Genomic DNA, 24,858 nt, shown 5'->3' on the forward strand with positions numbered 1-24,858 from the left:
CTATCCTTCACTATAGCTAATTCTCAGAAATGAACGTTCCTTTTTGTCCAGTGGGGACCACAAATAGCGTTACTCTCATGAACCAGTATCGAGAGTCCCAAGAATTCTCAGCTGGCTGACTTCATCTTTCAAAATACTGCTTGTTTTCTCAACTAATCGTGTAGCACTGACTGTATGTATGTATGTATGTATGTATGTATGTATGTATGTATGTATGTATGTATGTATGTATGTATGTATAGAGACACACACACGATGTAGCATATAATGGGAAACTACGGCACATCCCCCACCCCCGGAGGGGCCTTTAGTTTCCCACTATGAGCCAAGATCTGTAGTCCATATTTGTTTTATGAAATCAGTCAAGAAAGTCATGTTTTTGAAGTCCATAGCACATAGTTATTTTTTGGCATAGAACTGTGTCTGACTTTCTCACTGCGGCACAGAATTCTCTGAGGAGTCCGTTGAGTTTGTGAAGGATGTGTTTATGAACATCGTCGAGTTGCATTTGTTTGAATTTTAGGAAGTCAGAAACCACTGAAAGCTACGTTTTTATGACGATTTTAGTGTTTGCAGCAGCTTTTGTAATGAATTTTCTGTTGTCCGCCATTTTGCATCATTGTGTGATGACGTAATTGGAGGGAGTTTGTAAAAAAAAAAAAAAAGAAAAAAAAAAAAAAACTATTGACCGTAAACACAGTGTCACAGAGGCAATAGTTGGATCTATTTTTGGTCATGTGATGAGGTTTTAAGCAGTTTTAGCAATTTTCTGCGCACTTTTATTCACAAAGCGAATTCTTCTTTGGAGTGCTAACTAAAATTTTAAATATGACCTAATAAACTATACACCGGACGACTAAACCGTTTACTGGTTCAACAAAACCACTTGTTACTAAAAAAACAAGTTATACACAGTACACACAGCACCTTGTTTTTTCCAGGTCTGAACAGTTTTCATACAGACTAACAACAAACATTTTGACCTGCTTTTATATCTGCCTGCTTGCTTAACCACAGGAAGGTGTTCCTCATTTCATTAGAGCCAGGTGTTTCTCCTCCTGGTTCTAATTCCAAACCACAAGGCATTCTGGGTAATGTAGTCCTGTACTTATTTAACTCCAGGACTACATTGTTACTCCCCCTACTCTGCCACAAAAACATATAGTTACCACTATAGCCATACAGCTACAAACTGCTGAGATCAACTTAACACCACCAGAATCATTTTGATTCCAAAAGCACATCTATTTTATTAAACTGCCAACTGGCATAATGATTGGGGGCACTTAGTAGACAGTTTTAGGGGTAGACCTTGAGAGGCTGGTTTTGTTTCTCATGCATTTAGAAATTAAACTACTCAGGGTAAGCCTCTCATGCAATACTTCATATAAAAATGGACTGTAAGTCAATGCCAGAGATCAGTCATCTGTACTGCACATGCTCGGCCTCTACCATAAACAGAAACATGTTGGTACTTACTGTGCCCCCCCACTCCCTCCCGGATTAAAAGGACTGGGGATAATATCTCAGAATTCCTCACCTGTTCCAGCAGGATGAGGTTGTGATGGTTTTCTCTGCGAGCCGGGGCCTGTCCCACCCGCTTCAGCAGCAAACTTAATCATGGCTCAAATAAGCTGTTTTGGCTGCAAACAGGAAAATGCTTTTTCTCTGTCACCGTCACAGAAGAGAAGATGATACTGGCAGCTAGAAGCAACAGGAATTTATTAACACCAGTTAAATTAAATGTTGTCACGCTAAACTGTAGCTGGTTGGAAAGCTATTATAGAATTATATTTAATGTGCAGCGTCAAGTCCAACCCCTCCACCAAACGAGTAATTGTCAGCAGGGTCCTCAAGAAATGCAAGATTGGGAGTCCTTTTGTTATGCATTTTATTGCCAAGTCGTTCATTACAAAATTAAAATCGCATATTCCAGCTTTGCAAAATATGCATCACTAGTTAGTATAATGCATCACTAGTTATAATACGAAATCAGGGCAACAGGGTGGGAAGTTTCAGAAGGTAGTTCAATATTATTAGGGTTAACTACCTTGGGTCTGGTAACCTGCCGCGTATGTTGAATATTTTTCTGTTGTCTTCTTAAAACTCTGGAATACGACTTCAGGGTGCAAGCAGGAAACTCCCAGGAGTCTCATTGTTTCAAGCCCAAAGACTATTGGGCACAATCAGACAATGACTGAGGGCCAACTCCATAGAAATCAATGTTTACATTTCCTTTTGTAGTCCAACATTGGTTACAGACAAAACTGGGTCTGGCAAGGAAATGGCAAGAAAAGCGCTGTTGGTGTCACGTTACTTGTTAAAAGAAAGCACATTAGCAGCTATTTAATGTTGCCTGTGCTTTTGTTTCAAACCGGACGCTCATGCAGCATGTGTTGAGAGGTGCTTGGGGAAGGGTTTTGAAGTCGTGTGCAATGACATCATACAGCAGAGGTCACTGGCAATTACACAGGCTGTATAAAGGCAACCATAAGCGTGTGGTACACCATACCAGATGCTTGTGTCAGGGATTACATTAAATCACTAAGGAGGGGTAGCAGTCTGAAATTCAAAGCGTCAAAAGTTAAAATGAAATGGACAGATCTCTCCATTAAAAAAAAGCCTTTGTAACAAAACACTACGGGGACAAACACTTGGCGCTCATTTTAAGTTAATGTCAAAGTAAAGTTTGAGTGAAAAGTGTTACCTATAGTTCACTTCCACAAAAAAAAAAAAAAAAAAAAAAAACACACATCCAGTAGATTCACCAAATGTAAATGAACAGTCAGTGCTGTTGACAGCATATACAAACTGAGCTAACGACACCTGAATAATAATGACATCACCAAAGTCACAGGTCCAACAATGCAAAAAAAAACAGCTACACAATAGAGTCCTTGTTTAGAAAGGGCATTGTGTCGAACAGATTCCAACTGTGCATGGAACACCCTCAGCCTTTGCTAGTTAAACAGATTTGAGTAGAGGGTTCAGACAGGCAGAACCAGACACAGATAATGCAGTCATTGTAGAGCCCGCCCACTCACCGAGCAGTGACTGAGCACAGATACAAGCCTAGTTTACAGCAATAAAAATTACCGAATAGAGAGAGAGACAAAACTGGGACATATACCCCCTTAATGGACGATACAGGAAGCTTTTACAACATCAGTATCGATGCACTGGCTCTCAGGTAAACAAACGAATGCAAATATTAAAACAATTACAGAAACACCAGCTTCACATATGAATGACAAATACAGTTCAGTGTTAGTATGTACTTTATCTGGAATTAATGTAATACAAGAGTGCCAACCAAGTTGTATGTACATGGAAATCTGTAGTTAACCAATTCATGTACACAAATAAGACTGAAGAGATTTAATTACAAATTAAGAGAAAATATGCCTTTAGACTTTCATGTTTTAATCAGGTTAGGCCTAATGTTTTGTCTATCAAGCAATGCAGATTTTCTTTACTATAAAAAACTTGCCTTTTTACACAATATCTTTGAAGTTTAAAGTGTGAACTCAATTCACAAGTTGATGCACAAGCGTCATGACAAGTAATAATTTTTTTTATTTTTATTAATCGATTCATATTGGTGTCTGCTGGTCAACTTTGTCTTGAAGAACACTTCGGCTAAGTGAACACTTTGCTTGCTTCCTGAGGGGTGTTCTGTTAGCCAAAGACTACTGTACAAAGTCAAAGAAAAAAAAAAAACATTTACAAAGTCTGATAAAAATAAATTAAATAAAAATTTTGCCTCAATCTACTTTGTTTGTTTACTTCACAGTTTAGAAGGAAAATCAGAACGTATCCCCACCCCCAAAAGATCCAAAACACTGAACAGACGTGATCCAGGAAACTGTTCTGGACAGAATCCTAATCGTATCCTAAACTCTGCCAAGAATGTGTGGGTTTGAAGGGATCTAAGCTCTTCTCCTTCCTGGTCATTTCAATGTGACTCTACACAATCTTCCCCGTTCCATCACAATTTATATAACAGGGATGGAAACAAGGCTCCCGTTGCATCGCAGTTTGATCCATTCGTGGTTTTGCTATGCGTTTAATAAGACACACCTGAACTTGTTACCTATACACTAAATCAAGCTCATATTAAAACCTGGAATGGGTGTAACTGCTATGTAATAGGAGTCTTATTTCCATTCCTGTGTAATTTAATATGCTTCAGAGCAAGAATATGTTTTTTTAGTGCATTCCTTCTAACTGCATTAAAGACTGCTGCCTAATAAACTACACAGTTTACATTTTACCAGTGGATAATCAAATGGATGTGTGTAGTGCAGCGTTCTTCAATTGGCTGCCCGCGAGAGCTATGCGTCTGGCCCGTCGGGTGTCAGCAGCAGTGCTGCCAACTGGGTGGTTTTTCTGCAGGAAAATCACTTTAAATTGTATGGGGTTTTAATGTGAAACAGCTGAATAGGCTTTTAAAATCATCCAAGTCTTTACTTTGCCCTTAAACGGAGAATGAAGAACGCCAAAACGAGAGTACAACATTAATAAATGACTAATCTGTATTAATGTTACTACAATTACAAATAGTGATTGTAATAGTGTGTTCTGCATTTATTCTTTCTTAAATTATAGACTAAATTACTTATTCAATTGTTGCTCCCTCGTTTGCATGCAGTTTCTTCGTTCTGCATGCACCAAAACATGTACATTAAACCCATTTTACAACTAAATGGCTAGCAGGGATCAATTGAATTCTTAAGGGGAAGAAAATGTCAGGGGGTGTTGGAACACAGAAAAACAACAATCCTAAATATAATGATAATATTCAAGTTATATTTACTAACCCCTAAAAAGGAAATATTTAATATATTAGAAAAGTTACTTGTTCACAGTTAAAAAAATATATGACCACTTAAAACTAGCATTTAAACTGATTTCCATTACACGAGAGTAAATGTTAAAACTTCATGCTGATTTGAACTCAGCTCTCACCAAGATAAGCACCAAGTAAGACGTAGCTTTACAGTAAACTAATGTGATCCATATGTGTCTCCATCCATTTGCGCTTCCTTCCATATGATGATGTAGATATCCTTCTGTCTGGTGTTGATGGCTGAAGTGTAATGCTGGCTCCAGGGATCAGCTTATTGCCTCCCTAGCGCATCAGCACACACAACGGCTGCGATGCTGGCTCCGGGGATCAACCACAGTGCGGTCTCCCCAGCGCATCAGCATGACAACCGTCTGGATTGAGCTAAGTAGGGTACATCTCTGGGGTCATCAAGTGGGCACCTTCCATCCTCGGTGTTTCGTCGACTAGCCCACGACACCTCAAGAGGGCTCAACGGTGATGGCGTCCCAGAATCACCCCCCTCCGTCCCCCACTCAACTCAGCCCAGCTTACTTACCTGTACATCAGCGTTTCTTTCTTTCTATTGTTCCGCTTCAGTGGCTAGTTGAGCATACCGTAGTTTCTTCCTCTCATACGCCTCATCTACAGCATCCTCCCATGGCACTGTTAACTCTACCAGGTGAACAAGGCGTGCTGACCAGAGCACAAGACAATATCTGGTCGAAGGTTAGTGGTGGCAATCTCAGGTGGAAAAATAAGCTGTTGACCAACATCTGCCAGCATTTTCCAGTCTCTAGCAGCTTCCAGTTGTCCTGGGTGAGGATTGGTTTTAACACCTTTTCTTGGTGGTTGCTCTCCTGGACGGAGGAATGTTGTCTTTCGTGTGTAATGTTTTGATTGAACAGATGGCAACTTATTGGTCATGTTACGCTTGTCTTCCAATGCGAAGGCCAAACATCGCAACATTGTCTGAGATCGTCAGATATGGTGAATGACACTGATCTCAGACATCCAGCTGCACAGAACTTCGTGCACAGCACTGATAAATTCAGTCCTGGGGCTATGCTTTTTAATTTTGTATTATGGTTTCTTTCAGGAAGAAGTAGGCAGGTTTTTGTAACAGTAGTTGTCCTTCATTACAAATGCTAGTTGCAGATCCACACGGTTGAAAGGTCGCTGCTGTCTACAAGGTATTTGTGTTCCCTAACAAGCGATATTTATTGGCAACGCACCATAATACAGGAACACTTTATCTGGTAATAACCCTTCTACCTTGTTTACAACACTCTGTATGTAAGCTACCATCAATCAATAAACTTTAGCCACACACCTGGTATGCACATTCATTCCCATTTGCGTCAGTAGACTCCATAACCTAATTGAATATTCTTTTTACACTTTACTATTATTTATTTATTTATTTTTATTTCTTCAGATTATGACTCGTCTCCTGTAACTTCTGTCTTTTCTTAAGGTTGCTGTTTAAATGCTTGCTGTTCTCCCTGGTCCACTTCTGACACCGAACAGTATTTGAATGTATTTTATGCATGCCTGCACAAAGTGGGGTGTACCCCCCTCAATTTTTTGTTCGCCCTCCCCCTCTAGATTACTAGCATGCAGTTTTAATAGCATTACAGCGATAAATATTTGCTTTGTATTATTAAATGGCAATCATAAATCGCATCATTGTGAGTGGTAACCCACCCCCACCCCCACCCCCACATCATGAGTGTCCTGTGGCCTGCCAAGATTTGGACATTGCCTTATCTGGCCCTCCAGTGAATGTAATTGAATACCCCTGGTGTAATGGAAAGAGTCATACCAATAGAGAGGATCTGTCATTGCCACACAACACTGTATACTACAGCAGCATGGCGTGACAGTAAACGTGCTGTGCTACAGGGTCTTCATAGCAGGATTTCATTGCGACTCACTGTGTTTGTAGCTTTTCCCAAAATCCCATTGTAACTAGTTAGATGTGGATGGCTTGGTTTCAAGTAACGCAAGACAACCGTTGTAGAAATTGTAAAAAGAAATGAAACCTTGTACACAGCCATGAGAAACTTCCCAGCTTGTCCCCACTGTAGGGTAAATAATTCAGAACCCTAGATGCTGGATGTGTGTTTAACTGGTAGTCCTGACACAGGAAAAAAAAAAAGAAAAAAAGAAAAAAAAACACAGATAAAATCTAATATGTGATCTCCACAATCACATGCTTCTATTCTGTGGACACACACGCACGCACGCACAGAATAACTACTGTCTTCTATAAAAGGATAGAAGTTTTCTTTCATGCAGAAAATAAATGATTAGATTCTGCGATTCACAGGCAGGCAAACCTGTTAAGTAATGCAGTCTTCTGTTAAAAAAAATAAAAATAAAACACAGGTTCAGAAGCCTACTGGATTACTTTGGGATTTACACAAGGGCTATCCACTCTGACATGCATATCAAGTAAACCCAAGCCAAGTACTTGCCACTAGAATGCTTACAATGCAATACAGTGCTGAAAGCACAGGGTTGCTGTAAGCATCTCAATTAGAATGCATGGCTAGTGCAGGACAGTGTGTTTTCATTTCATTTAAAAGGCATTTAAAAATAGGAAACTACTTATACTGGAGTCAGTACATATAATTATTACAATACTAACCATAAACTATTTCATTCTTATAATTCATCTGTGCCAGTAACCCAGACATGTTGCTTCCAATTCCTACGCTGTGGTTTTCTATTCTCTGTTCATTCATATTTCATAAGTTTTGTACCGCAGAGATTTTCATCTTGATCGAGTTCCTCCTCCAGCCAGCCAGACTAATTAAACATTAAGCAGGCCGCTCTGCAACAGTCACTTCTCATCTCTTTATATTTGACATGTATTCAGGATATAAAAATCATAATCATTCGTATTCACTAGAAAAATTACAAATTATTTACCAGCGCACTAGAAGTTGCACAAGTTCCAAAAATGGCAAATGAAAAAGAGCTCCATGTGATATGTGAGATTAATACATATAAAAAAAAAAAATTAACACAGGATCAACACGGCAGCTCGAGCCTCTATTTAAAAGTTTTAGACAGCAATAAGTAAACAAACCAGATTATGTGTGCGCACGCAGAGTGATCTCTATGGAATCATACTTTACAACATTTGGAAACTGTTCAGCGGGACGCCCGCATCAGGACACGGGACGCTGGACATTTGCTAGGAAAATCGGGACTGTCCCGACCATATAGGGACGGTTGGCATGTATATGGCACGTTTGTTTTATTTGAAGTGTTTCAAGTTAAACTACAGTTTTTGTTTGCTTGTTCAGCTACAAAACGTCACAAGGAAACCTCATGTTAGTTACTTTATGAAAACATGTCTATGGACACTACTGTGAAGAAACGGTAAATGGCAAGGAATGAAAAAAGTAAAAAAAAATAAAATAAAATGGGGTGTCAACTTTATGTACTGTATTTCGGGAATAAACAAAACATTTAACATGAACTGCTATTTGGCATCGTTTGTTTTGTAGTTAATTCACTGGGATAAAGTAAGGCCTACACAACGTATTCTTTACTCCTGGGATATTTTGTTACATAGTGTAATGTCTTGCTGTAAAATAAAGGCACACACAGGGGCCACACCTCCTGCCTCTGCTGCTTGCTGTCTCTGCCTGTGTTCTGAGCAATATAATGGCTTTTATTACTTTTTGAAAATGAATGAATATCTGAATGAATATTTAAAATTATGAGCAAATATCTGAACATGAAAATCCTGTGTTCGTCCCAGCACTCATGTATTGTCAGTGCTTGGAAATTCTGGCCTGTGATTTGTTAAAACCTCATCATAGGAGCAAAAATAGTCTCCACCTGTCATGTGATTGGTTCACATCACTGTCAGTCCCGCCCCTTTTAAAAGGAATGCACTCCACCTCCACTCCTAAACAACAAGATCAAATCATAGTCTTTGCTGTGAAGTTTACTGTCTGGTGTCTATCACGTTCTATATATGTAAATCCTTTTCTGGTCAATATTACAAGGTCTACTTACAAGTCAAATCAATCTGTTGCCACCACCTGATTACACGAGTCCTACAGGGTAACTAGGCATGGAGGGGACACCAAGTTATCTTAATAATGGTGTTGTTATTTGATCATTTTCTGTTTCAGTCATCACATGTTTTAAATGTATAACGTGATCCTCAGATCGTCTCTAAACTAATCTTGTGAGTGGTCTTAAAGGTGTGTTTGCACAAAGGGTGAGAGTTTACTGTATATTCTGAAAATGTATATGCACATTATTATTATTATTATTATTTATTATTATACACACACATATTATATATAAAATTTGAAGAATGTAATCTCATGTATAGATCACATGGAGGCCCTGGATTAACCTCAGAACTTCTCAATGAGGGACTCACCAGTTGGAAGTCGCTGCGTCGTCCGTATGCCTGGCGGATGCCGGTGTCCAGCCACAACCCGCGCAGGGCGGGGACGTACAGCTGGAAGGTGCAGGGCTCCACAGGCACTCCGGCCTTGTTCTCGAAGGCCATCACAAACATGCCGTGCTTCTCATTCTCCGTGTTCTGCCAGGGGATACCCAGCTTGTCACGGGCATCCACCAGGACTCTCATACCCTGCAGAGCACAACCAGAGTGAGCCGTCAACACCGCACCCAAACACTGCTCCACCTTTAAAACGGATATCATTCAGCTCTAGAACTAGAACGATTCATGTGAAACAGTTACAGCCATCGCAAGCTGCCCAGGCGCCACAATGGCAGAAATTAGAAACATTCAATAACATGGAATAACTTTTGGTGGTTTGATTGCATTTCATATTTCAGTTCTGATCAGGCAAATCCATCAAACACAAGTGCTGCTGCTGCTGCAGCTTGCCAGTACAAAATTACCTAATGTGTTATAGTTCAAACTTACTCCAACAATCTATCTGCAATCAGATTGTGTGATCAACAGCAAAGTTACCAGGATGCAGTATAGCTATATCTATAGTGTTATATTTGAAATATCGGCATACCATGCAGATTAAAGTTTAAAAATAAATAAAAATAAATAAAAAAAATAATAACACACACACACACAACCCCACACACCATCTTCATACAGCCTAAAATTCCACACAAACTGATCTGCTGCTAATCCTAACCCTAGAACCTATTTGTTTTGTCTGCTCAGCAGCTATTCAGGGCAAATCAGGCTGGCGAACTGCATCCACTTCACAGTCTTATTTCTGAAGGATTTCAAAAGGACATTCCTTCCCAGAAGTCACAAGACACCCGACAAGTCTGTGGCATTGCTGAGAAGCAGGCGGACTTTCTCAATGCCTGCCGTCCCTGTCCAGTGCAACGTGACCCAGCCTGTGCCAATCACAAGCACAAAGGCCAACAAAAGATCTACTTCAGTCCACATTCATTACATTGGATTTATGTCCTTATTTGATTGCCTTTTAGAGACATCTTGATAAAAAAAAAAGAGAAGATGTCCTAAAATACCCCTGAATGACACAGTGCACCCTTAACACGACCGGAGCACTGTGGGAAAGGTTTTCACAGAAATAGGTAACTTAGGGAATCTCAATTACAAGGTTCCTTTTAAAATATGGTGCTTTTTTCGTTTCTTGAAAATTAATGCAGATTTGTGTTTAAGTTCTGACTGTAGACTATCATCTCCCGTTTCTTTGGTCTCTGCACCACTATAACACCACAAGGTGAATGCACTGTTCATTAATCCTGTGGAAGTGGAAAAACTAGGGAAATCGAGTGGAAAAACGCATTGTTTCGAATTGCAGCTACAAATGATACACAGTAAAGAAAATGTATTGCACATCATTTCAAAATCTTTCCAGACGCCTGAACACAATATTTATTTGTGCAGCAAATGCTGACTCATCATGCTTACACTCGGAACATATTTCAAACTTATTAGCCATCCGCATATTGTTAATGACATCTGGCTGGTTAATGACCACTCCCAGTGCAAAACACCAATTCACAGACAATCTGCCCCCAATTAATGAAATCATTAGGCGGCTCAATCTGAACGGTGTTCAAAAGCGGCCACAAAGGGGTCCTGCCTGATCTCACTGCAGGCTCCTCCTCTTCCTTCTCCAGAGGTTCTCAGAGCTGTGTCCACCAATCTGCAGCCCACGCAGGCAAGCACTGACCTTTCACCCACTTCCTCAGAGCAGCTCTGGGAACAGACAGGCAACTTCCAATCAAGGGCTCTTTGATCGCTGAGCGCTCCGTCACATCTGGAGGTCAGCAGCAGTTTTCAGGCTTCCCCATTGGCTAAGGCCAGTTGCTGAACAGCATCTCTCTGAAAGCACGTCTTCTTAGTCAATTGCAATACAGCCATTACATCACAGGCAACTACACTTGTGCATGTTTACAGTATGTACGTCAGCGTGTATTGCACGTCAGTAGGCATGGAAGACAAACTACTTTATTTTATTATTTTTTTTATAAAAAATAAGGTCAAATGGAGTGGGTTGTGTTCCTTTCGAGTATTTCTTGTATAAAAACAGCACTTTCCAGTGAACATTTACAGAACAATGAAAACTAATTTCTTACAGAAAAATACATTTAGGCAAGTGCAGACTAAACTAGTTTTCACATGCTGCTCGAAGGCTGAAAAAGGAAATTGTGGTCTTGTAAAGTTTACCACCTTGATTTTACTGAAAGTTTAAAGAAGGAATTATGAAAGAAGTGGCTTGATCCCGCTCCCAATTTATCCATGCCTTATTCTGACCACTCAATTTCCCAACCAATCTTCAGAGACAGAAACACTCTGTACCAGTCAGTCTTGTATACAATGTGCTAACAGTGCTTGTAGTAGAACTCCTAAAGATTTATGATAGTGTGTGTTGTTTTTTTTTCTCCCCTCCTGCTCGTGTGTTTGAAAGGAAATGAAAACAGGCCAGCAGAGTATCCTCCCAGGGAATCTGCTCAAGTCATTACATTGTACTGAAGAACCATTCTAGCTAACGCACAGTCACACAGCAAATGTGGTTTTCAAAGGAACTGTTCAACAGAGACCCAAAACTGAGGAAAGGGCTACCAATACAAAACAAAAGCAGCTATGTGCAAGTATCAGCTTGTTTCTAACAACAAACATAAGGAAGAATGTTGATTTACTTCAATGAAAATCATCTACGTGTCATTGTCTTATTCACACCCCCACTGCTGTTTTCAACAGTGTACACAATACCATTTAAAATGAAGTGCAATAACATTTTGAGACCCATTATGCGATATAGTAATAGTAACAATATCTATAGGGTTACTATACTGCAGGTGAAGACAATTTATGTAATTAAAAAAACAAAATCAAGGCAGCACTTAAAGCAAATAAAGCAAGAAGGTCCTAACTTAAGAGAAAAAGCTGAGCATTAGAAGTTTCAGAGACTTGTTAGAGCTGCAGATTTACATGACATTTTTTTTCATAAAGCTATACAACTGACAAAAGGTTAACCAAGCGCAAGCCCTACCCTACAATAGGGCAGCGCAGGCAATTCATTGGATCACAACTCAAATGGCGTGCTTTCATATTTACTGTATGAGCAGACGGCCAGCAACTTGGGTTACAGGTTCCAAGTTTAACCCTTTCCTCTCCCGTATCCAACACCCTCTGGTTGAAATCTGAAGCAATCTGCCATTCTGTTTCTGAATTATTATTATTTTTTATTACTATTATTATTACTACTACTTTATTTTTTAGTGTGCCCAAATATTTTACCTCCAATTTTCTCCCTAATTTGTAATCTCAAATCAGTGATTCCCCACACAGCTCAAGAGAACTGAAGGTTCAGTGGGCGTCTTCCGATCCCACGACCAAGCCAGCTTCCTCTTCTACACCCAGGAGCTAGAGAATGGATGTCAGCGAGCTACAGGCCTCTGGAGGACAAAGGCCAGCCCTGCAGGTGTCCGCCTGAGCTCACAAGGCAGCCAGCAGGGTACGCTGTAGCATGATGAGGAGGAACAGTCCGCGACGGTCTTGCCTCCCTAAGCCACGGGAGTGTCAAAGCCAATGCAACGCTCCCTCCGAAATCCCCAGCCCTGACCCCTGCGCTCCCCTGACTGACTGTATGACTCACCCTGCACACCACACAGTTGTGCTTTTACCAGGGGAGACCCTCGGGGACCCCTGCGCTCCCCTGACTGTATGACTCGAGTCCTTTTGCATTGCCTGTATTGAACTATAGTGAATAATTCCTAAAAGAAAAAGCAGTACAAAATGCAATGGTCAAGTAACTACCAAAAGCCGTCTCATTTCCTTCCCTGCTGCATAGTGTTGTAGTGATATTATACTTGTGTGCTTGAGGTTTACTCTGCGATAACTACAACTGTCCAAAAGCAACTGGAAAACTATTGTACACTTTTTTTTGTAGTTAATTTTGTGAGTTAAAAATGGAACTCAATACCCTAACTCATAATTAAACTTACAAATAGTTTTGTGTGACTAGTTTAATTACTAAAGCGTTTTACTACTATTATTATTATTATTATTATTATTATTATTATTATTACTACTACTAATTGGTGCAAGCAGTTGGAAATCAATTCTTAAGGCTGTGCAATCTCCTTATCATAACATGGGTCAGCTTATGGCGTACAGCTATGGCCAATAATGAATAATGTTATGTTAATTTTGAATTATATAGCGCTTTGTACTGTAGACTGAACAAAAAACTGATATTTAAAAATGTGACCGTTCGAAATCCACCATGAAATACCATACTACTGTCATGGCTTCCACTAGATTTTTGCAAGATCATTTTGTAGTTCATTAGATTACATGGTATTCATCTAAAATATGTTTATAGGGGGGGTTTTTTATTCTAGGTTTGGCCATAGTCGTACAGTGGTCTGCAGCTGAGAATATTTAGTGAATCATATTTGAGCAATAATCTCTTGGGAATGATGTATCATGATGTGGTTGATCAATATCAACATCACAAAATGTTTTTTAGGTTCATGATTCAAATGCATGACTCACGGTGACTCCTGTGTGCATTTGAAACCCAAGGAGCCCTTGCATGACTGCCACTGCACATGCATTTAATTAACCCTGTTCAGCATTACTAAGCAATGCCTTTTTTAGTGTCGAATAAAAATCTAACTTTGGATTTTTTCTTGCTTGCATAAACACCCCACTGATTTAAAAAAAAAAAAAAGTTAAAATGTTTATAAAAAAAGTTTAAGGATTTATGAACAAAGTAGACCCCATTTTAACAACTCATCCAAGAACAAGCCTAATTCAATTACAATAATACAGAATGACTTCCTGTATGAGTAAATAGTCTTGACTTCCCCAAGTGTTTTATATTACCTGCTTTACAATCATCAAAGCCTCTTTTGCAACCTCCTACCTTTCCCAGTCTAAATTACCCACCACTACCCCTACACCAGTGGCCAAAAAAAAATTGGGAGACAGAAAAAAGGCAGAGGGCTTAGGAGTCCCATTAAAGCCCCCAGCAACAGTAGAATCTTATTGTATTCTGACTGACAACACTTTTCATACTATTGTTATTTTCAATGTATTTATTTGGCAGATGCCTTTATCCCCAAGGTGACTTACAGGTGTTACAGAGCAGTACTGTACAGGGTTACAATGCATGATTAATATTTAAATACAGTATTAGTTTACAGTAAGTGCAAATAATACTACTAAAATACAATATGAACTAGGATGCAACAAGTTAGATCTACAATGACATATTAGTAGTGCAGTAGTGCATCAGCTGAGGATCCAGTAAGGTGGTGCTTAGGTCAGACATATACAGTGCATGGTAGTGGGGGTAGATCTTGAGATCTGCAAGTGCAAAATCTCCTTCAACTTCACTCATAATCGCGCATACACAGTAAAGCAGTGCTTCAACAGGGGGCAGGAGGGTTTCAGTTGATCCTCCAATTAAAACCAGCAATCAGACTACGTCATCTGCCATTGTTAGTAATGTACTGTGTGTGGTTATAGCAGATAGGGGTTTATAACATGAGGTTTTACTGTTGTAGCTTTTGTGCCTTTTTGTAGCTGAACAAGCACATGAAAACTGAAATGTAATTTTAAACGTGGAAATGGCGTTGTAAAATGACAGGGAAAAAAACTCACTGTTTTGTTAAAAAATATTTGTTCGAATATTCAGATATTTGTCCTAGCACTAATTATATATATATATATATATATATATATATATATAAATTATATATAGTAAATATGGACTGGGAAGGAGGGTCATCATTGCAAATTATTGCCCCGAGATAAGACTATTGTTACCGACAGGGGGCTATAATGCCCAAAGCCACAGGCTGAGGGTATTGCACCCTGGAGGTAAAAATAATCTTCCTGAGGGGCATTTAATTTTCCACTGTGAGCCGAGTCTGCAGTACATATTTAATATATGAATTAGTCAAGAAAATAAGTGAGGCAAGATTGAATAGTAAATATGACTTTATATATTTTGTTTAAATACAGCAGATACAGCATACGTAACATAAATAAATAACAAAAAATGAAGAAAAGAAAATGTTTCTGCATAGTTAAAGTCTTTTTGCCGTACAGCTCTCCGTCTGGCTTCCTGACTACTGCACAATACTCTCTTAGTAGTGCGTTTAGATCCTGGCCGTCATTTGTTTACATTGTCAAGTTGAATTTGTTTGAATTTCAGAAAGTCAGAAAAAAAGTGACAGTGACGGTTTTTTTCACCATTATAATGTTTCTTTTGTAGTATGTTTTGTAATTCATTTTCTGTTAAGTCACAGAATCACAGTTCTTTCACTTTCAGCCATTTTCTCATGTTGTGAGATGTGCAGGGGAAGGGCAGTTCCTTTGAAAAGGGGAGGGACTGACAGTGAGCCAATCACATGTCCGAGGGAGACTATTGCTTTCTGGTGTAGGTATGTTAGGGCAATAGTTCAATCTATTTTTGCGCCTATGATGAGGTTTTAACCAATCGCATGCCAGAACTTCCAAGCACAGATTCATTTTATTTTATATATAAATAAAATTTCATTTTTTTCCACTTTAAAATTGAGGAGGCACTGCCTACCTTGCCTCCTCTAAAGGAGCTTCCACTGCCCCACACACACACCCCAAAATGTGTGTCCCATATACTGGATAGCATTAATAACATGTAGCCTAATTTATTTAAATAGCAAGATTTAGTGAAACTCTATTCTGCATCAAATCACTGAATATTTCTGAAGCGGGTTGCTTGACTGACTCGCATATTGATTAAATGTGACACAGCTGTTGTACCGAAAAGAAAACGGGTTTCCTTATACAAGCAGCAACTGTGCCAATCAAACATTTAAAATCAGTCAAGCAACCCACTTCAGAAATATTTAATGGTTTGACACAGAAAATTGCCTTGCATAAATCTCTTACAATTTAAATAAATTCAATTAAATGTTGGAAGTGTGATCCGATCCAAGATAGATCTCTAGTCAATTTTAGGGGTAAACTCTCGTCATCCTGTACATCAAAATAATGTTATGAGCTTCAGCCACACAGAAAACCTGTAGATGTCTGAAATGAGATACCTTACAGCCATACAACCCAACTACTAGAACTGTGATTTAAAACATTCTACAGCTTACCATGCACTATGTTGTAATTAACCAAGAATGACTTTCTGATTAACTGCATTAACTATTCTAAGTTAAGAAAAATGTGCTATGCAGGGCGTCAAAACCCCAAATCGTAGTCAATGTTTCCCCCTCACTCCTCTGCCTTTTACTGGATTGATTTATTATTTATGATTCCATGCACATGGACTCAATTGCTCTGGAACCCGAAACTAAACCCATTTTTTTTGCAGTGTTTACAGCAAGCCTTTACATCTACAGGGGAGGTGGTGGCGTCTACACCCCCATCTGCTGAGCGTGTTAAACGTCTAAACCCTTATTCAGCACCCTACCAAAACGCTTGGAAATCAACTTGCCCCTGCGTTCGTGTAGAAGCTGTATTCACTCACAACTTTGGGAATGCAGATTAATCCTGCTTTAGCCTGTGCTGCCAGACATTTCAACAGGGCAGAAACAAACTAATCTCAAACCTCTAAGTGCGGCAAATGATTTTATTTAAGGAATGCTTAAGGGAACACCCATTCTATGACCATCTTGCCACCTGTACATGCTGTGTAAATACAGATACTGTATGGCAACAAAGTGTGGACTCTGTGAACTCTGACCTTTGACCCAAGCTCCATGTGGCCTGCTGCTTAGTAACATGAACTCCCCCGCTGGGATATTATTTGCAGGCTGGGCTGGAGAATTATAGCCAAACTGAGACCGAGTTTGCAGGCAACAAATAGGTTACTTAAAGTAAACATGACAAGAACAGTAACTTAATCTATTGAACTGACCAATCCTACATCATAGGTTGAAAAACCACAAGCAAAAAATGTAAAACTTTTTTTTTTAACTTTATTTGTATTTATGTATTTAAAAGTCAAGTCAAATGTCTATTGTTCGGCTTCCTCTTACATTGTAAGCAACATTTTGCTTTGTGAACTTTCACATATAAATTTTATATGAACCAGTGAATTCTGATGTCTGTTTTGACTGGAACACTTAAACAAACCTCCTCAACATATAAAACATGATCTTTCTACAGCTGTTGTATTACTGTATAGGAGAAACCCTCTGGTCTGTCCTTCAACACTTTTCACAAGGTTCATGTTACCACACCTTGATCAAATATTCATCTTCAATCCTACATCACACATCCCCCTTACAAAACACATTTTCCTTACCAAACATTTACTACTTTTATGCTTTGAAAGATATGTCTCCTAAGCCACAAATCCTCAAATTACTCTGTGTTTGATCTAGGGTTTACCTTTAACTGCCTCGATGACTATGAACAATGACTTTAGCTCCAGGCGGTTGTTAGGCAGAAACAGGCCGATCATGTGATCACCGTCTCGGTGCCAGTGAAGCGATGGTCTGGCAAAGAACATGCGATAAAAGTTAGAATGCATTTTTGTGCATCTAGGCTCACAACCTAAACTACACAGTTGGCTCATTCTCATACTGCTGTTAATGTTATTTTTTTATTTGAATTAATATGAATGCAACAATGACATTTGTCAGGGCAAATACATTCAATTTAAACCATTCAATGCAGGTCAAACACACAAGGAAAAGCTCTATCTGCTCAGATGCTCGTCTAGTAATTCTCCCAACCCCACCGCTCTCACGCTACCCCTCTGCTTCGCACTCTCCAACAACTACCTATCCAAAGTAAGACCCTTGCTCTTGCCTATCGCTCTATTCATCATACTGCCCCTTCCTATCTCCAATCCCTTGTGTCTCCTATTCCCTCTCGCCCTTTCTGTTTATCCTCTAATGGCCGACTTGTTATGCCTTCTCTTCACTCTCCTTCCTCCCGTGCTCGCTCCTTCTCTTCCCTCGTCCCCCTGTGGTGGAACCAGCTACCCGTTATCCTCAAGACTGTTCAGTCTTTTACTGCTTTTCACCGTCTTCTCAAAACCCATTTATTCAATCTTTATTTGTAAATTCCTATTTATATATTTTCTTGTATTTTCTTTACTTATAATTATTTTTGTATATATTTTATATATGTGTTTGTTTTGCATTTTTTATTGCCTGTAATGTATTATATCATTATATTTTGTTTAATTTTCGATAAGTCGATTTGGATAAAAGTGTCTGCCAAATCACTAAATAACAACAACAACAACAACATGGGAAGCACAGCTATCTATTTACACAGTAAACCTCCTTTTTCAATCTATTTTGCAAGATTGCTCTCAAAATGATTGGCAGATTGTTCTCAAAATGAATTCACTGCTCAAAAAAAGGAAAACAAACTAAAAAAAAAAAAAAAAGATGGACAAACAAAATCCCTTTCAGTTCTCAGATCCTGAATAGCTAACGTGTAACACTCCAGTAGCTAAACTGTTTGCAGAGACTTGGAATAAGCCTTCCTGTTATGGCTGTCAAAAGGAGTTGAAAGAGCTCAGCTGTACACCGACGTAATTATGCCGGCAGTAGAAAAGTACACCGACTTTGAATACATTTGGAAGCTATTGGTATAGTGTACAGTAAATACCCTATGGAATATTTAGATTCACCTCCGATTACACAGAGTTCCATTACGAGCCATTCCAGGTTTTCCTGGGAAACTTAATTGCAAGGTGCATCTATAAAAGATGTGCAACATGTCTAGTAAAGCTCACAGTAAAAGCTGCAATGGCTCAAACTGTTGTGCAATGGGAGTCAAATACCGGCTTGTAACAATAATCCATTACATACGTCAGGATTGCACGCGCTGTTTCAGGACAACAGACCTGCAGTGAGAACTGTACTGTATTTCGACTGCACGTCTGTTTTTAATTAAAGAGCACATGTCTTGCATGATAGAGATAATTAGATAGGTGATAAATACAGTAGCTGTATTCCATAAGCACACACTTCTAATTAGGTTAGAATTCATTTGAAAGCAATGGGGAGTTTCTCCCCCAACTCTTACTGCAGGATGATGACACAGAAAAGTGCGTTAAATGGTTTTAGGGTCGTTTGGTTCTAAATGTACTCATTACTAAGAAATGGAGCAGAGTGCTTTCACACTGCATGTGCAGAGAGGAGAGTGATGTGTGGAGAGGTGAGTGGTCAAATGAAATCCACTACTGGCTGCAAATGTAAGAAAACTGTTACAAATTAGTTCTGCCACATTTAACAAATAGGTTACACTACAAACCAAGTGTACAATTACCAGCCTTCTCCTTTGAAGGAAAGTCTACAATTGCGCAGAGATCTGAAGAGTCGTCTGGATTATTTTAAAAAGGAGGCTTTCAATAAAAATGTATTTTTTCTAAACATTCTGACATTAACTTTCCCAGCACGCAAACCTATTTTAGTTCCACGTCTTAAATAAAAAACTTGTGTTACTACAGCAGTCTTCCACCGTCTAATAGGGGTACTCTTGGGGTTTACAATGGAGAACCCATCCTCCCAAAATAACCTTAAAAACTCCATGCAATAGGCAGGGCCTCTTTGAATCCTTCAGCTAACTATTACATAAATAAACTTCACAACAAACAGCACTGCTTATTCTCACTAGATATGCCTATAAGCCCACAACTCTTGCTTAATCTTGGCAAAAGGAGTGTGTACTCTTTGTGAAAGATATTTCATTCCTTCCTATCCTTGCTATAGGCATCAACCTTCCCCATTGCCAAACAACCCTTTACCCAGCTGCTGTTCTTTGCAAGTAATTCTCTTGTCATAGCTTTATGAATAAATGTATATTATTTCTTCTTTTACTATAAACATTAAAACTCAAAGTCAAGGGTATTAATCATTATTAAGTTATGAATTTCCATATAAAAAGGAAAAGACTACACTAACAAGACTACTATAAACAAAAAGCTCTGTTCTGAAGTTCAAACAAAACATCACATACACAAACACAGCAAATAGAAGAGCACTTAGATTTTTATTGCTCAAATTAGGGCGCCCCCCCAGCACCAATCTAATTGGAATTTGGCAAAACCCATATTTCCCAAGCTGTTATAACACACTTGCTTTCTTAGTATTACTGGCCAATATCACTTCCAGAAACACAGCTGTGGCCAAAAGTTTAGGATTGAGTCATCATCTATATATTTAAAAAAAAAAAAAAAAAAAAAACCCACACACACACACACACACTATACAGACAATTTATATGTTTCATTTAACATCATGTAGTCAAAAAAAAACTACAAAATGATATCACAAAAGTTTTCATTAAGTATATGAACAACTACAAAGTGGTGTGTAATTCAATAATATTTTTATTCAACAGGGTTCATTCAACTTTATGAAGCAAAATTCTACAGGGTGATGCAAAAATGTGGCCATAGCTGGAGACGTTCCATTCGGTTATCCTGTTTGACAATTTGGGACAAATCTAGTGAGGCTTGTAGTTCATTAAATTCTGAGTGAAGGGGCGCTGCCACACCATTTCGTTTTACAACTCTGCGCTATACCCCTAGTTTTATTTTCAAGCATATAATTTATAAAAAAGCAAACATACTTTTGCTTCACCGATAACTACCGAGAAAGAGCTATAAATGCAACATAAAATAAGTCCATGTGACCTCACTGCAAGCTTATTGCAAGGTGCGGCACCCATACATTATCCTCTGATGATAGGGCCACTGTTGCCAGGATGGTTAACAGCAGCCTGCTGAAAGAAGAGCAGTTCAGACTTTCAGCTGGCGAGTACAATTATATCTGCGGTGTAAAAAGACTGCAACTGGAAGCCGAGCTGTAGAAGAAGCGTATTACTTCTACAGCATCTGCTTGTTACATAAAAGAACAAAATTAAAAAAAGATGCCAAAGTGAAACTTTCTTTCATTAGAAAAACAGCTTCTAAACCAGATCCATGTCAATAGACTCTTGGATGCGACGTGCTACTGGTGCAGCTCGATACAGAAACTGTAGTGTGAAGAACAAGAAAGGAGTCCAGAATTTCCAGCAAACTTAGTCGCAGCAAAAACCCTAAATGTAAATGAAATCATTCATATGCCATGGAAGCAGGTAAATATTCAACCAGGCAAACTGAAAAGTAATTTACATTAATTCCACCTCCTGTTTATTTCATATGGCTTGATTTATATTTATTGGTGTACATCACACACTGATTGGATGAATGTTTAGTGGCATTACTGTTCATCCTTGACACATGAGCTACCCTGACCACTTCAATAAAGAATAAAAGATGTCAAGCCGGACTCAATAAGACTAATCAGGCTGATCTCTTCACTGCTTCTCTAAATTAGTAATTAGGGGTTTATTTTAATCCCTGAGACTTGCAGATGTCAATTTTGAGTTCCTAAAACATTTAGTTTTTTCCTTCACTTAGATGAACTCAGAAAGCAGCATGTTATTATTTATTTATTTCTTAGCAGACGCCCTTATCCAGGGCGACTTACAATTGTTACAAGATATCACATTATACATTATTTTTACATACAGGTACCCATTTATACAGTTGGGTTTTTACTGGAGCAATCTAGGTAAAGTACCTTGCTCAAGGGTACAGCAGCAGTGTCCCCCACCTGGGGATTGAACCCACAACCCTCCAGTCAAGAGTCCAGAGCCCTAACCACTACTCCACACTGCCTCCTACAGCACGTCCACAAAAGGCTGGCGTTCCCTTCATCTTTGTTTAAAATTGGGTCTAAAAAGGAAACCGCTAATTTAAATATAAAACAAGCAAAAGCTGTGATGCAATTTGATAGGAACCTCTTTGTGAGCCTATGCAGGCTGCGACTTTGAATGGATATCCATGTTATGGCTACAGCTGAAGAAACGTAGACATGTTTGTGCACAATCACTTTGAGAAAAATATTACTTATCATAAGAAATGTTGGGAACGAGACATGGGCGTTGTGCACTTCAGTGCTTTGCCATCATATTTTCTACCTGAAATTTCCTAAATAAAACAATAATTCTGCCCCACATGAATCCAGGGCCACACAATTGACAGGGATCTGTGTTCTAGGACTCCACTGAACTACCTGTAGAAGGCAAGGTAACCATTAAGGTCTAGACTCTCAATATGGGAAGCACTGGTTTGTGAAGGGACAGGCACACTAATTTAGGTCAATCTTTATCAAAATCAAAAAACTCAGTTGCTGTAGACCTGGCTTTAGATCTCAGAATACTGGGCAGTCAAATGCAGATGCATAGGGCCACTTCTGCCCAATGCATTGCGTCTGATCAGTACAGGAAACGTGTTCAATAGCCTCTGCATCATCGTATAAGGTGCGATTATCCCAGTTAACCAACCCTATGACAAACAGTAAATGGTGAGCTAGAAACAGGCAGCAAATTACTTTCTGTGACACTGCAATTGCCCAACTGGTGTTGAATCAACTGGCAATGTTTCTAATGAATAGTCCTATGACAGGGCGTGATTTAACATCTATTGGCCAAAACAAACTGTTTTTATTTAATGGTATCTTCCATGTTGTAGTTACTAGATAACCGAGCAAAAACAGATGTACGAAAGACACTCTTAGGTGGGACACTGTGCTCTCCCAAATGTTAGCGGTTTTCTTCATAATACTTCTTACTTGTTCAGAGACATGAGTCACAATGTTTACAATCATATCATACGGTGACTACAGAAAAAAAAACAGATATACATTAATAATGTGAAACCGCCACTGTTCCATGAGATGGAGTTGCTTATACTGTACGTGGGTAATTCGGCAGCCAGGATTTGGTGTGTTGGTCAAGTTTATCACATTATTTGTCTTTAGCGCAGTAAGCCCACACAAACTTCACAGGACTGTATTGGCGGCTGGGTATTGATTTAGCTTTTTAACAGTAAGAGATTGCCCTGATAGTTATTCTAAAAAGTCGACACAAAATTAATCAGTCATGAGTGTCACTTACCTCGATCTTCCACCCCTGTGTCATTTCTAAAAAAAATGAATTAAAAAAAACCCTCCCCCCCGTTACTTTAAGACAAGTAACTTGTATTACCTTAATGATATTCTCAAATATGGTGTCTCGAAACTCAAGCAATGCCTTCTGGTCAAACTCCCTGCCATGGATAATCCTCATTTGTTTTAAGAATGTCGATTTGCCACTTTCACCAGCTCCAAGCAGAAGTATTTTAACCAAGCGGCGAATGGAGCGTCTCTCCCGGGCTAGCATTGAATCGATTTCCCGACTGCGGCGTCTCGCCTCTCGCTCCTGGTTCACATCCCGGTCCCGGCTCCGTTCTTTGCTGTTGCTCCGCTCCCGGCTGGCTTCAGCTGGGATCAAGCACCGGCTCAGGGTGCGCACCACACCGGACATGGTGGCGAGGACAAAACAAACAAACAAAAAAAATAGTCTTCAGGACTTAACTTTGTAAGCGATCCGTTAGCATTTGCTGGAAAAAAGTGCGTTATATAGTCAGGTTTTAATTTACAACTACTATTGCAAAGCCAGCCTGTAATCACTTCCAGTCTTTTCGAAGAAGTGATTGAATCTTAAATGAAATCAACTAACCTCTTCCGTGGGAAATCTTAGTGAACAGAATACACCCACCCTTAACTCAAAACGAGCAAGGCAAAACAACTGACTGGCACATTCGGGGATAGTGGATTGTTTGCATCCTCGGTTTAGCCGTTTTATAAAAGTACTCTGAACTTGCAAGATGCGTTTTATAAAACTGTGCGATAGGAAATGTAGATCTTTCCATAAACGCGTTACAGGTTTACACCGGTAGGAATACAAGGTTTAAAACACAGAACCCTGTGGGATGTTTCGGAGTATTCCGTCCTGAGAAGCGTTGTGTCCCATGACCAATCCGAGCTCCACCTCCATCTGCACACCTGGGAAACGCCAGCAGGGGGAGCAAGACAGCGGAGACGGGGCAGGACTACAGGAAGGGCCGGCTTTAAGAAATTATTGTGGTTGTTAAGAGTTTTCATTGGATCGTTGTGCTTTTCAGACTGACATACGAAGTGTGAATCTGTTACGTCAAGGCAGACTAAGGCGTGTTTTAAAATACGGGAGGTGGAGAAGCACACGAAGGCAGTAGTTGCCCAACAGCAGATTTACTGTCATTTAAAAGCGCAAACGACTATTTAGTGGTTGGGGGTCGGTGCAGTCCATGGGCTATCATAGCCGGTCAAGTGCGTGAGCTTGCCTTGCGCACTGAATGCATGCCTGCCACAGGGCTCCCCTGGGTCCTAAACCGTGCTAAGTACAGACGTGGATTGCAGTAACCACAGACCGGCCATGATTTTTTTAGAAATTAAAGGTTTCCTGACATAAAGGTCAACAACAGAGGTGAAAGTAAGCCGGTATGAACCGGTACTACTGTGTAACATTTGTTGCCGCAAGGTCATTTTATATTTGGACTTATCAAAACGATTGTTTAGGCAAATGTTTTGTTTGTATTTTAAGTCCTTTCCCGCCTCCCAGCTTCTTGGTTGTCCGGTTACTATGGGTGTCTAAGCAAAATAACTCGTAGTTACTCAGCTCCCGTTCACGTGACTTAGGATGG

At 39.5% G+C, this 24,858-nt stretch overlaps 1 protein-coding gene across 1 annotated transcript in view; it reads right to left on the minus strand.

Annotated features, from left to right (window-relative positions):
* LOC117431230 (guanine nucleotide-binding protein subunit alpha-12) overlaps positions 1-24,233 on the minus strand; it is a 50,304-nt gene extending 26,071 nt beyond the window's left edge. Inside the window, exons 1-2 of the mRNA XM_034051972.3 lie at positions 23,343-24,233; positions 9,240-9,455 (exon numbers count right to left, since the gene is read on the minus strand). Of these exons, the coding sequence (XP_033907863.1) occupies positions 9,240-9,455; positions 23,343-23,660 (534 nt within the window). The 5' untranslated portion in view covers positions 23,661-24,233. The remainder of the gene's footprint in view (positions 1-9,239; positions 9,456-23,342) is intronic.
* Between the last annotated feature and the right edge of the window lie 625 nt (positions 24,234-24,858).

The sequence above is a fragment of the Acipenser ruthenus genome, chromosome 22, assembly GCF_902713425.1.
Source record: "Acipenser ruthenus chromosome 22, fAciRut3.2 maternal haplotype, whole genome shotgun sequence".
Taxonomy (NCBI): Eukaryota; Metazoa; Chordata; class Actinopteri; order Acipenseriformes; family Acipenseridae; genus Acipenser; species Acipenser ruthenus.